Below are 14,349 nucleotides of genomic sequence, written 5' to 3' on the forward strand. Positions count from 1 at the left end.
AGCCGTCACATCAACCCATCACTCAGAACCCAATGCCTTCAGCTGGTGATTAGTGTTCCACTGAGTCTGCCTTGTTCTTTTTTTGGAAATGATAACAAACTTGAGCTCTTGCATTTTGTTCAAATGCAGGTATGGATCAAGAAAATAAAATCTAAATATGTGATGGAGGAAAGTAATTTTAAAAGATAAGGAATTGAGGAGGGAAAAAAACCTCAAGTATTAAGCTCTGCTAGCATGGGATGCGATATCCATGCCTTATATTTCTTTCTTGACACCAAATGTGGGGCCAAAACTCTGTCCTGGGTGAGAAGAAGGGATATCAAAAACAATATAATGAACCTTTAGAAAATGAACTGAAATATCCACATATGTGACACTTGCTTTTCAGATCACTGAAGACAAAATATCAGATCAAAAGCATTTGGCATCATCTTCTTTAGACTGGGAAAATACATAATATGAAATCCAACGCGGCACAGTGGTGCCGCACGGGGTCTTTCTGGGTGAGTCTCCATGTTCTCCCTGTTCCTGCTGGGTTCTCTCTGGTACTCCAGCTTCCTCCACAGTCCAAAGACATCAAGAGGGACCAGGTTAATCCAGACTCTAAATTGACCGTAGGCGTGGCTGGGAGAGCCAATGGTTGTCTGTCTCTATGTGTTGGCCCTGCCATGGACTGGTGACCCATCCAGGGTGAACCCCCGCCTTTTGCCCAAAGGCAGCTGGGATAGGCTCCAGCCTCCCAGGACCCTTAACAGGATAAGAGGTGGAAAATGGAGGGATGGATGATACCCAATGTGACTTTGAAAACAAAACAAAAACAAAGCAAAAAAAAAACAAAAACTAACATCCTCAAAACAAAAAAAACTTGCTCTGTGCTTCTGGTGTCCTGAATTCAATAACCTCTATACATATATATATATATATATATATATATATATATATATATATATATATGTAATTTTATACTTGTGGTTAAATGCCAGTGTCATCTTGAATGTACATATTGGTATTGTACTGGTGTACAAGGTGGTAGTACCAAGGTAGTTTGGCTCATGAAGTACTTGCATATTGTCCAAAAAAACCCTTTTTTTTGCATAACTCAGAAAAAGCAAATGCAGCCCTGTAGTGCTGTTAACTTGAAGGATCGAGGGGACGTGAGTCTTTCAGGTGCGCTTGGATCTGAAACTCCTGTTGACAGTGCGTCCATTGGCATTCGACTTGTTGATAATGTGGGATCTGATGACGCCGAGCTACAGTGCTCATTAGCTACGTGTTTATCCTTGACCTGTATGGAGTGCGGCAGATGTCAGGTTGATAAAGAAAAAAATTCTAATACACGTACAATATTATTGTCCTGGGGAAATTAGTGAGTGCTCTACAGTCTCAACATGGATCGCTTGGATTGAAAATGGTTTCATTTGGACTGGAATATGTACTTGAGCAGTCGGCCCTCAAAACAACATCTTTGAGGTCCATTAAATAACAGGCATCATGCCCATTCAGCAAATGTTTGAGCTCTGAGGATTTTTTAAAATTATTTTCTCAGTGTGTCTTTAATTAGCCCCAGTGAGAAAAAATGGAAACAATACTGCCTTTTCAGTGTTTTTCTGCTGGCATGTAACTGAGCCGAGTCTCGCCTCTTGATGCCTACTGAGATGTCAAGAAGAAGAATGTCATTTTTTGACAGCAGATGACACAAATATCCAGTGACTCAGACATAGACAACAAACAGCAATGGCACAAAATATACCAAATCAAAAAAGCCCCTGCCCTCCACATACTTTGTTCAAACATTTCTATGTACGGTGTGAATGAGTTTCAAGTTGGTCCCAAGCAATAATGGACAATTGAGTACAGTCTCATTGATTTGTATGAATAATGGGAGATGATGATTATTTCCTTACATGAAAGAACAAATGTGACTGTCTACTTGCAAGCAAATCCTGTGTGTGACACTGATGACCAGTGGGAAAGCGTGTTGAAAATGTGCCATACGATGCAACAGGATCACACACATAAATCCCTGAAGCCCCACAGATAATCTGAAATAGTTGAACTGAGACATGGATTCTTTGAAGAGGTCAGACCAAATAACTGATTCTTATGTAAAGTTCCTTACATTGGTTCTTATTTACAATGCAAAAAAGTGAAAATATCATGAAATATCTCAGTAAATACTATGGAAAGTGATAAGGCTTAAATCTTTCTCCTGTTCAACTGGCCTCTCATTATTAATTTTCAAATTTTGACCCCCCCCCCCCCCCCCCCCACCAGCTCAGGCCTTTCTGTTCCATGTCCTTGGACTTAGTGTCCATATATCCAAGCAAGCAGCTCATGTCTGCTGGAAATAGCATGATTGTCGGAACAAATCATAAGAAAATGGTTATTTCCGAGCTTTAAAGCTGGTCCGATTTGTATCCACATTCAATCTGCCCAGTGAATCTCACAATTAGGAAACCTGCCTTTGTCTCTCCTGTATGAGGTTTCATCTTGTCCTTGTCACCTTGAGGTGGAGTCGACTGGTGAATTAATGCACAGAAGCCCGAGATTGTTCAAAAGGGGCTGTAAAGCTTTACCGTCATATTCTCACTTGGCTGGGTGCAGCAGGCTGTGGTTGGGCCTTATATCAGTACATTTCCAAACTCTTGGGCCTTTTCAGTCTGACTAGTATATTTTTAGATGTTTCTCTGGGCAGTGAGGTACTTGAGAGCAGCTGATCCATACTTCCTGGACAGGTCCTGGTGGAACTCGTCCTTCAGAGTGTTCAGGCAGTTGCGGTAGCTGGAGCTGGAGCGAAACTTAGAGATGTCAAAGCTGGGAGCATGTGGCATGTGGATCATAAAAGCGTTCGGGAGGACCATGAGGTCATACTCCTGCGAAAAAGAAAAGGCAACAAGTTCAACACAACAGATTCTCTTGATCTTGAACATAGCTTATTTCACCCACTGGACAAAAAGTTCCTTCATCTTAATGCAATTGTACTGGATGTATCTAATATTAATAATTTAGAAAAACATGAAATACACTTCCTGCTTTGTATTACAGCCACCTCTGTCTCCAGTGAAAGCACTGCAATGATTTGGGGTTTTGGACAAATTTTGTAACATTAAGTTGTTTGAAAGGGAAGTGTGTTCCAATGTCTCTACATGTCTGAAAGGAGTACTTGAACTTAGACACTGCAGGCTTTTAATTATTTAGACAGAGGACAGGGTGAATAGAAAATGCATTTTTCAACCATTTGGATCTTTTAGTTAATGTTTGGATTCGCATTCAGAATAGGGGTGTGAATCTCAGCACTGAGGACGATTCGATACACATCTCGATGCACTGCCAGCGATACAATACTTTTAACGATTATAATTTTCTGCCGATACGATGCGATACGATACGATACGATTCACCCTCTTCACGATGCGATACGATGCGATAATCATTTAGTTCAAATCAATGCGATACGATATGCTGCAATTTGTTGCGATATGATGCGATTCAACATGATGCAAATAAGCAAAGAAAAAAAAGAAATTAAATGAAGTACCCTCCGGCTCAGGCCCTAAAAAAAATGGAATTCAGTTTGGTACGACAAAAAGGATTTGGCTTTATTCCTCATGGGCACTGGCAGTAAATTCAACAAAAGTGCTGTTTGTCTTTTTTACTATGCACCACTTCATGCAAATTCTTTTTGCCATCTTAAAACAGCAACAACTTTCCTCACACTTTCACATCGGCTATGCAATTACAATAGCAGTGGTTCTCTAACTTTTAAATTTCAAGGACCATCATAATTCTGAGTCTACAAATAGAACCAAATGAACCCATAAGTGTCCTTTGGGTTCCATTTTGTACAGTTACACGGATTAGACAGACCTGCAACTGTTAAGGAATCTGAATCAATAAAATCCTAAAGGATTCCAATCCCAAACCTACATCACACAAGTGCTCTGTCCTAGTCGGGTCATATTACAGTACACATTATTGAACAACTAATGCACGGCCTCACATGGTGCAAATAAACCATGTTAGCCATGTTTCTAACTGGCCACTGAGAATCAGTGATTTGAGTGAGTTCTGCAACAATAAAAGAGTAAAACAATTAAACAATAATTACTGCTGTAAAAAGTACAGTACACAGCAACAACAAAACACTCAATGAGTAACCTAAAGTGACTTTTTCAACAGTGCAATCAATGTTTCTCCGGTGTCCGGCGAGGAACTAGACGGGGAAGCGGGGAGGTGGCGGTAGACTTGTCGGTGATGTGGTGTAATCTTTTTAAGTGGGTCTGCATGTTTGTCGTGCTGCCGTTGTACGGCTTCCTAATGCGGCATTCTTTGCGAATGACGGACGTTTTGTCGAGCTTTCCGTCTTTCTTTGCGAATCCGTAGTGTTTCCAAACATATGATTTAAACGTTGCGGGTGCATTAAATATAGAAGCTTCCTCGCTGCTGTTCGCGCTAACGTCCATGCTGTTTTACTAGTAGTGTATTGTTTGTGCCTCACGGCTTCTGTCCGTATTCAATACAATACGCGAAATAATGATGGTGCATTCATAGCGCCTGGGGAACAGCAGATGGGGTGAAGTTTAACATGAAGAAAACGGAGCTTGCATTGGATTTTACCGATACCCACCAACGCATTGAGATGAATCTAGATTTCACCCATCAATTGCATCATACCCAGTGCATGTGCGCGATGCGAGTGCATCAATGCATCGATTAATATCGATTATTTTCCACACCTTTAATTCAGAAACAAATCTAAATAAATTTGAGTGCTCTTTCTGAGGTCAGAGGTCACAATAGTCAAGTCAAGAGAGCTGCTGAGAAGCCAGCAGCAGCTGAGACTGTGATTCTTGTTTTTGTTTTTTTGTTTCTAGATGTTACAGTAAGGGTGATTAGAACTTAGATGCTCAAATAGTATCTCATTGTTATTATAACTGTATTAATTTGACAATGACAATAAAGTATTGAACTGTCAAATTCAGCATTTTATAAAATCATATTTCATGTAAGAAGTTAAAATGACATGGCTAATGATATGAAATCCATTCATAGGTAATTCAAAATAATTGTACCTCACTTTATAAAATCAGTTCATTTTGGCCTTTGTGGTTTGCAAAGTGAACCTGGTGCAAAAGGATGCCAGCCACTCTCTGAACTGGCAGAAAAAATTACTCCCTGGGTACTGCTTTTGTGTGTGTGTGTGTGTGTGTGTAGATTTTAACAGGGAATGGATTAGAATTAAGAGTTTCATTTCCCCTCTGGCATTGATAAAATATGTAAAGGTAAAGAAGAAAATTTCATAGTGAAAATATATACAAAGCCTACAGTGAGGAGTCCTTAGGATATCTTATCCGGAAGCGCTAACTTTTTCCAGCAAAATTTTCCGTTTTGGATGTAGAATTCCCAGATATGCTTTAAAATAGCCTCGCTTTCCCTGGGTCAGATGGGCAGCTGGATTTTGATATGATGCTGTACCTGTGCATCCAGCTCCATGATATGGGACACTTTGTTCCAACCAAAGCCTACGAAGCGCTGATCGTATTCCGGGCAGTCTCGTCTCACCACAATGTAAGGTTCAAAGTCTGGCTCCCACTCGACCTTATATGGTGTGGTGGCTGTTCGCCATTTGGCATAGTTAGTAGGAGCATGACCTTTGGGCCACACGTGGTACCTAGAAAGGAAAGAGTCAAGTTAAGTGAGTTTTATTTGTATGGCACCAAATCACAACAAAAGTTATCTCATGACACTTTATAAGTAGAGCAGGTCCAGCACCAAACCCCTTCAATGAATTTACACCCAACAATTTTCCATGAAGGCGGCACACTGTCGCCTCACAGAAGGAAGGTTCTGGGTTCAAGCTCAGGCTGGAGCACGGGGTTTTTCTGGATGAGTCTCCATGTTCTCCCTGTTCCTGCTGGGTTCTCTCTGGTACTCCAGCTTCCTCCACAGTCCAAAGACATCAAGAGGGGACCAGGTTAATCCAGACTCTAAATTGACCGTAGGCGTGGCTGGGAGAGCCAATGGTTGTCTGTCTCTATGTGTTGGCCCTGCCATGGACTGGTGACCCGTCCAGGGAGCACCCCCCCCCCCCGCCTACTGCAACCCTTTACAGGATATGCAGTAGAAAATGCATAGAATCCCCCATGAGCAAGCCCATCCTGTAACAACAGCAGCGATGGCGAGCAGATTCAGGCGTAATGGGGATGTCCAATCATACAGCCCTGTGATCCACTGAGCATGTGTGGAACACGTTAACAGAGGTACCACGTCTGTGCTCTCTGTTTATGTGTCTGTGTGACAGTGTTATCCAGGCCCAAAAGGTGACTGTAGAGTATGTGTTGTCTTGATGATGTACTCTCAGTGAAATACCTGAAGGTATAGAGAGTCCCCATGTCCAGCATGGAGAGCAGCTCAGCTTTGGATTTAGGGAATGAAAGACGGTATCGAAGTGTCTCAAACGCTGGAACCACAAGAGCCTTCTTAGTGTGAGCCATATCCAGCTGCACCACAGATTTTCTGCATGGAGGAAAAATAAAAATACAAACATATGATTATTATTTATCATTAATAATAACAATAATAATAATAATATTACAGCTGCACCACAGATTTTCTGCATGGATGAGACGCAGCACGGTCCCAAACATCCCAATAGATCATATGACTCTTACAGTGTCTGAAATCCTCTCATCACTGGACTCAAAGTGCAAGCTGGAGCAAATGAGGTAGGTCTTACCTGAGGTAATCATAGAGGCCGTACATTGGCAGAAAGTCCACATCTGTCAGGAAGACGTAGGGCGTGTTGGCATTCTTGAGGGCCACATTTCTCACTAGGTTGACTGGATAGAACTGACCCTCCTTGTACACTATGTGGTAGCCAACATTCTTACGGTTCTTCAGGACCTCAGAGGCTTGAGCGTAGCGCAGGAACTGCTGAGCTTCAGCATCAGACATGTAGAGCGCCAGGCTGATGGGTCCTTCCCAGTGCTTACAGATGGCCTCCAGCATCTGCAGCCTGTAAATGGCACAAAAAACAGCATTTATTTTTAGACAATTAATTATGAAAAATAGGCACCTCTCTGTTTGGAGGTACGGTAGAGTATTCACAAAGGTGCTTGCAAAACACATTACAGCATAACTATGAACTCACTCAGCACTTCATGAGACAACAGTAGTTTTAGAGCATATGCTTTAAATATCTCATGAGATCTACTTGAACCATCAGCCATGAGGAGCAATGGGGAAATGCAACCATTCTTCATTACTTCCATAATTAACTCTAATATTCTGCAAATTTAAGAAAATGTGTTAAATCAGGATAGAAACCTTGCTAGTGGAGAAGGATGATCTTTCCCCTGTTATCCAGCTAGAACCCTTCACTCCCAGGATGCAGGGTTACTGGTGGTTCCTAGAGTTTCCAAAAGTAGAATGGGAGCCAGAGCCTTCAACTATCAGGCTCCCCTCCTGTGGAACCGTCTCCCAGTTGCAGACCCCCGATCTATGTTTAAGAGCAGACTAAAGACCTTCCTTTTTGATCAGGCTTATAGTTGGGCTGCTTAGGCTGGCCGTTAGATATGCTGCTATAGGCTTAGGCTACTAGGGGATCTCCCATGGTGCACTGGGCTTCTCTCTCCTCCTCTCTTTCCTCTCTGTCCTCCTATATGTGTCATAAGTAAATCATACTCATATATGTTACTAACTCCTCTTCTTCTCCCCTCATCCCAGATCCTGGGTGCTTCTGGAGGAGGCTGAGGACCTGAAGAGGCTCAAGCTGCCACCCGTAGCTCCACCTGCTCACGTCCCCGTCTGTCCATCAGTCTCTTCCTTTTCTCTCTCTCTTTATCTCTGTCCCACTCTTTCCTTCTGCATATCTGTCTTCCTCCATCATCTGTCTTTGTCTCTGCCCCTGCCTCCTGCTCTCTTTCCCCCCGACCAGTCAAAGCAGAAGGCCGTCCCCACTGATCCTGGATCTGCTCCACCTTCCTGCTGGTAAAGGAAGGTTTTGGTGGCTGCTGTTGCAGGATGTGCTTGCTGATGGAGAATTGTTGGGTGGAGGTTCATTGAAGGAGTGTGGTTCTAGACCTGCTCTACCTGTAAAGTGTCATGAGATAACTTTTGTTGTGATTTGGCGCCAAACAAATAAAATTGACTTGACTTGACTTTCTGCTTTACAAGGTTGAAGGGGGGCTTATTTGGGGGGGGGGGGGGGGTTTGTTCTGACATTCCTAGAGCAACTCAACCTGTGGTATCAGATTGTAGGGCAGAGGGTTGATCTGACCAGCATCACACTGAAAGAGTTTCTAGTTTTCTATCCATACAAGATGGTGCCAATCTGCCACACTGGAGGCTAAGAGCATTAAGTTTTGCTGGAAAGACCAAGAACCAAAATCAACAGCCATGCTGTCACTTAATGGTTTGAGATCTAACAAGAATGTGATTTTGAAGAATTTTGCCAGTGTGGTTTGACTCAATTAAAAAAAGGAATCAATCACTTGTCAGTCACTGTTCATTAGAAATGTGTGGCCCTGATTGTTTCTTCCATTTCTTCCATCACCCCATGTATTGTATGAGTATAACCTTTTTGTTATGAGCATGGTACCCCAGAGCATGATTCCCTCCTCATCCCCCATTTATCACAGGTAGGGCCATGACCCTGCAGCAAATAAACATGGAGGTGTGTTCATTTTTGGCTCTGCTAAGCAGGTACCAGACCAGCAAGCATGTTTCAAAGGAAGGCATGAAAATGGGAAAAAAAAGTAAAGAGTGGACAAAAGTTGATGCAATCGTAGTAAATCAGGGGTTGGCTTTCATCCACTGGTGAGATTTGGAGGAAAAGAAGGAACAAGGAGAGGGGCAAAGTTGGCTTGGAGGCTGTTGAATAGGTGAGTATCTGCTATTGTTAGCTTAGCTTGCTAGTAGGGTGTTGGCTGGCTTTTCAGTAGCAAATGTAACCAGCGATAAAGCCTGAAATACACCAGGGGTGGTGAGATGCACACTGGGCTGACGTCAAGCATCCTGGTGCCAGAGCATTTTAGGTGTATAAGATATACAAACACAGTCTCACTGCCAATCAATACAAATAAGTGTGTGTTAAGAAAAGTTTTCTAAAACACCGGTCTTGCAAATATTGATAGTGAACCACGGCACACATCCTCCTGCAGCATCTCTTGGGCACGCACACACGCGCGTGCGCACACACACACACACACACACACACTTAAATGTCACCGACTTCTTAACATCCGTGTGTGTTCATGATCTAGTTCAAATTTACGGTCGGCCACCACTTCAACACTACATGTATACATTGTGTTCTGTACTGCATGTTATGTAGTTACATTTCTGCATCATTGGTGTCGTTGATTCTATGTCATATGACACAACTACTGTAAATTCCGGACAATAGAGCGCACCGTTATGTAAGCCGCAGATGCTTATTCTAGGGAAAAAAATCAACTTTGTACACGTATAAGCCGCACCGGTAAATAAGCCGCGGTGCAGGGCGGAAACACCTCGGCCGCCCGTTCTCTGCGTGTTGACCCAGTCTTCCAGAGCGTTTTCAAGTCCGGGCCATCTGCTATTATGACCTCTGAAAGCTTTTGTAGTCTTTTTGCATTGGGTCAGTTCGTCATGTTGCCGCCTCCAGCGTCTCACCATCGATTCGTTTATGCCAAACTTACGTGCTGCAGCTCTATTTCCATCTGCCACCGCCAGATTGATTGCCTTTAACTTGAAAGCTGCATCATAAGCATTCCTTCTTCTGCTCTCCATCTTGAGGGTGAGTACAAATGACTGAAAATATCGTGTGATGCTCTTTTTACACTGCACCGCAGCATGGACTGGACGCTCCAAGTACAGTACTTAGAGAAATTACCATAACATTGGGCCAGGAATTTCCCTAAGTACGGTACTAGGAGCTACCATCAGGAACAATAGGGAATTACTGCCCGCTGCCGCTGCCCGCCACACCCCAGGGTGAAGGTAAAATCCTCGTATAAGACGCACTGGAGCATAAGCATGAAGCGTTGAAAAAAAGTCGCGGCTTATAGTCCAGAATTTACGGTATGTCATATAATACAACTAAGAAAATCTAATTTTTAGGAGTGTCAAGGTGGAGTGAAACAGCAAGGGTTGACCTAGTTTTGTTTACTCACAATTGTGGACAACAGATTTAATTTCCCTCAGAAATCTTAATATTCTAAACAGACACATTGCTCTGACCCAAGTTAGTTTAACAGTATTCCTGACATGAGGAGATTAAGTCAGTGCCAGGATTTACCTGTCCATGGAGAGCTGGGCCACCAGCGTGATGTCAGTGTTGTCCTCACTTGGTGTGTATTCATACTGTAGGAAGTAGAGGTGAACTCTGTGAATGGTGAGTCGCTCGCGGCGGAAGTCGTAACACTGATCGTCCTCATCCAGCTCCTCCAGCGCCGTCTGCAGCTGAAGGAATAACACAGTTGTCAAGTCAACATTCCTGTCTACTTCACACCCAGTTGTTCTTGGATAGGAAATCATTTCGATGATGACATGTGCTGTGACTCAGACTGGACAATACTGTTGATGTGATTTGGCATGAAACCACTAAAACAGATGGAAAAGAAATAAAACTCACACTCCACCAAATAGTGATGTCACAGTGTCACATGTCCATAGTGCTGCAAAGTGAGTTTAAACCACAGGAAGTTTTAGAAATCAAAATCTCAATTACATATCAAATAGTTGAGCAGGAACAAGACGTACAGAGACTTACTGAAGGATGTTCTCAATGTAAAGCACTGGAACCTCCATAAGTCCTTGATGGCCTCAAGGGGGCCTCAGTGATGCGATAATGATTAAATATCACTTGAACATCTACATTCTGATACAGTGTCACTAATACTTCTTTTAACTACATAATTTTAATTACAAATATTTAAAAATATACTCGTTTTTTTTATTCCAAATATTCTGATTTCTTTTCCTTTTAACTTTATCACAATTTTTTGGTCCTGGGTCTCATAATATAGCTTACGCAGTGGGTGTGCCATATTTTAAGGAAATTTCTTTTTGGCAAAATGATGATTATTCTTTCATAATGTTATAGAGATAATGTTGAATAAAGGACAGACACATTTTATTTTGCAGAACATTCTGATATCCCATTGAAGTTGACCTTTTGGACTGTCATGACCTCCTTATTTGACAGAATGAAATTTTTGTGAATTGTTTTCATGATCAGCCTCTGAATTCCTGAGTCATGCTTAAAAAATTGGTTTTGTTTTGTTGAAGTTGTGTGTGTGTGTGTGTGTGTGTGTGTGTGTGGGGGGGTGTCTGCAACTTATCAAATGCCAACTTGGTCTAGAAGTTTTCTTTAAAACAATTTGAAAAAAGGGCCTTGAGTAAATTGGAAAAAATGTACCTTAAGAAAATAAAGGAATAAATAAGAAATTAAGAAAATAAAAAATAAAAAATTAGACATATTATTTCACAATAATTATTGATACTTGTGTATGTATGTGTTTAAATGCTAGTGAATGGCATTTGGATGCAACCCCGACCAAAACATTCTAACCTACAGTCTAACTCCAGAAACTCTACTCTGACATGACGTTTGCTCAGAGCACCTGCTAACTGAGCTCTGTGTGTGTGTGTGTGTGTGTGTGTGTGTGTGTGTGTGTGTGTGTGTGTGTGTGTGTGTGTGTGTGTGTGTGTGTGTGTGTGCGTGCGTGCGTGCGTCTAACCCGGATGCTCTCCTGACTGGCCTGACTCGGGCAGCCGAACAGCTCCCGTCTCAGCAGGTTTCCATCGTACTCCAGGAAGGTCAGGTAGAGGTTCCTGAAAAACTCCACATGCTTGTTCTTCACACGAAGCTTCTTTGGAGAATTCCAGTGGATCACCTAGAACCATAACAGGGGTATGAATCAGGACATTTATTGTTGAGTTTTTTTGATGAGAAACTATTAACTATTTGGGGTAAAATTAATCAGCTCCTCAAATTTACCCGTAGACTCAGTAAACATAGAAACTGCTGTTAAACCAGATATTTACTTCGAGCACTTTATCAAATTAACAATGCAGAACTTCATGCACTGACTACTTCGTCAAAACCTTCAACCTGTCTCTTAGATTGGATTTCTACTTGGCTGTTTAAGGAAGTCTTTCCCTCAGTTAGCACCTCTTCATTAAATATGATAATCCATCTTTAGTAGCAGGATGTACCACAGTCCTTTAAGGTAGCTGTCATTAAACCACTGCTTCAGAGGCCTCCTCTAGACCTGGAGGTTCTAGCCAACTATCAATGCTTCCTGTCCTGGACCAACTGCTCTCTAGCCTTAGCCCTGTGTTTCTCTCTCCTTTCTACCCCTCCATCTCTCTCTCCTCTTATCCCCCTGCCCCCCAACAATCCTCTCTCTCCTCTCCACCCCCAGCTCCATCTCTTTCCTCCCCCTCTCAACCCCAACAGGACAGTTATTGTTGTTCCTGGATTTAAAGGTTCTGGTTCTTTACTTTCATGTCCCGTGTGAATTGGTAATGATGGTTCCAGGTACTAATAACACATAAGGGGTGGCTTCATGTGTTACCATGGAAACATTGAATGTGTTGTGAAAAAGATTAGTTTCTAAATGGATTATCTTTTTTTCCTTTGGAAAGTCCCCTTGACGTATGAGCAGGCCAACGCCCTTGATGGTGTCAATCATCAGGGACAAATGAACCTCAGTGGTGCCATCCTGATAACAGACACTTTAAATGACTTTATCTCTTTGTGTTAGGTTCCTGTTGCTAATCTGATTATCCATGAGCCGCAGTAAACATTGTCTGTAGTCTGAAGATACAGACACACAGAGAATCACACCAGTAAGTTTTCTCACTTGATTCATAAATGCCAAGGTCAGGATATTTAGGCCAAATCCAACCCTGTTCCGCTTCCTTACTGTAAAAAAAAGTGACCATCAACAATTATTTTGTTGAGATATGTTTGGCATTTATCTTGCTCATAGAAGCCAATCAATTCCCGTGTCTACAGCAGGGTCATTGAACCCTGCACTTAATGCTCATTAGTACGGTTCCCACTGCAGTGAAAACACGGGTGTGAGTGGGGAACGGGGCAAAAGGAATGTAGGACACGCTGTGAAAACATACCAGAAGTTCCTTTAGGGCTGTTATAAAACAGTTTTAGTCAGGCTTTACTGATTGTTGACCTCTCTCCTAGTTAACTCAGTCAAAATAATAATTTTTGATGTTTTGTGTGTGTGTGTGTGTGTGTGTGTGTGTGTATATACCTTGAGATCAGACACCTCAGTGTAGCACAGCTCAGAGCGAGTGTGATCAGACAGCTGAACATTCCAGAAGCAGGGCAGTTGATGCACCAGGACTGGGTTCTGTTTTATGAAGGCATTGAAAATGTCCTGCACAAACGATACACAGTTTTAATAAGACTTCCAGAAGCTGGATTTCCTTTGAAAAAAGAAAAGAAGCGGGATGCCTTCTTCTGGACATGGATAAAAATAAGTGCCTCATCGAGATGTTTTTTTAGGATGTAAGAAACAGGGCCGTGTTTCTGAGAGCATGAATCACCAACATTAAAATATTGTTCTGTTTAAAAATCCAGGGACATTTCAAAAAAAGATATTTTCAGCTGTGTATCATTGCTGATTCACCGGTCAACCTCAGCTTTGATTTCACAAAAAACGAATACTGCTCACAAAAGCCACCCTCTAGCCTACAGCCTACAGTGTGCCACTCAAGGCTGCAGCTCAACAAATACACAGAAGTTACTGGATGTACTGATCGACTGTAAACTGACTGAGAGTGATGGAGAGAAGATGCCATGCAGATAAAAGGAAATTATGGTTCCATTGTGCTGTAGAGCAGGGGTGTCAAACTGATCCAGTAAGGCCGGTGTGGCTGCAGGTTTTCAATCCAACCCAGCAAAAGCAACACCTGATCCAACCAATGAGCTGTGTGGACACAGCTTGGTTGAGTTAAGTTGAATCACGTGTTGCTTTTGATGGGTTGGAATGAAAACCTGCAGCCACACCGGCCCTTACTGGACCAGTTTGACACCCCTGCTCTAGAGGATCCAAATGAATGCAGCATTTGAAGTGAAACAGAGGTCATGGACAGGATCAGTGTGAATGAAGCAACATTGCAAAGAGCATTGGAGAAAAGAATATTTTCTCAATAAAGTCCATTTGCCATATACAGAGTCCTGCAAAACCACTCAAGCTCAGCTCAGATTTATGCCTTTGTTATTTTGCTCTAATCCATCCATCCATTTTCTACCGCTTATCCTGTTAAGGGGCGTGGGGGGGTTGGAGCCTATCCCAGCAGCCTTCGGGTGAGAGGCGGGGTTCACCCTGGACAGGT

The 14,349-nt window shown here is 42.4% G+C and overlaps 1 protein-coding gene across 3 annotated transcripts in view; it reads right to left on the reverse strand.

Moving 5' to 3' along the window:
* Positions 1-2,274: 2,274 nt before the first annotated feature.
* large2 (LARGE xylosyl- and glucuronyltransferase 2) overlaps positions 2,275-14,349 on the reverse strand; it is a 125,857-nt gene continuing 113,782 nt past the window's right edge. For all 3 annotated transcript variants that reach the window (XM_086223128.1, XM_086223138.1, XM_086223145.1), the window contains 7 exons: positions 13,263-13,388; positions 11,724-11,879; positions 10,280-10,443; positions 6,737-7,015; positions 6,370-6,516; positions 5,476-5,671; positions 2,275-2,873 (listed from right to left, as the gene is read on the reverse strand). In XM_086223128.1, the coding sequence (XP_086079254.1) occupies positions 2,676-2,873; positions 5,476-5,671; positions 6,370-6,516; positions 6,737-7,015; positions 10,280-10,443; positions 11,724-11,879; positions 13,263-13,388 (1,266 nt within the window). In that variant the 3' untranslated portion in view covers positions 2,275-2,675. The remainder of the gene's footprint in view (positions 2,874-5,475; positions 5,672-6,369; positions 6,517-6,736; positions 7,016-10,279; positions 10,444-11,723; positions 11,880-13,262; positions 13,389-14,349) is intronic.

Source organism: Aulostomus chinensis, chromosome 2, assembly GCF_037954235.1.
Source record: "Aulostomus chinensis isolate RoL2024-O1b breed Wild chromosome 2, RoL_Achi_v1.0, whole genome shotgun sequence".
Classification (NCBI taxonomy): domain Eukaryota; kingdom Metazoa; phylum Chordata; class Actinopteri; order Syngnathiformes; family Aulostomidae; genus Aulostomus; species Aulostomus chinensis.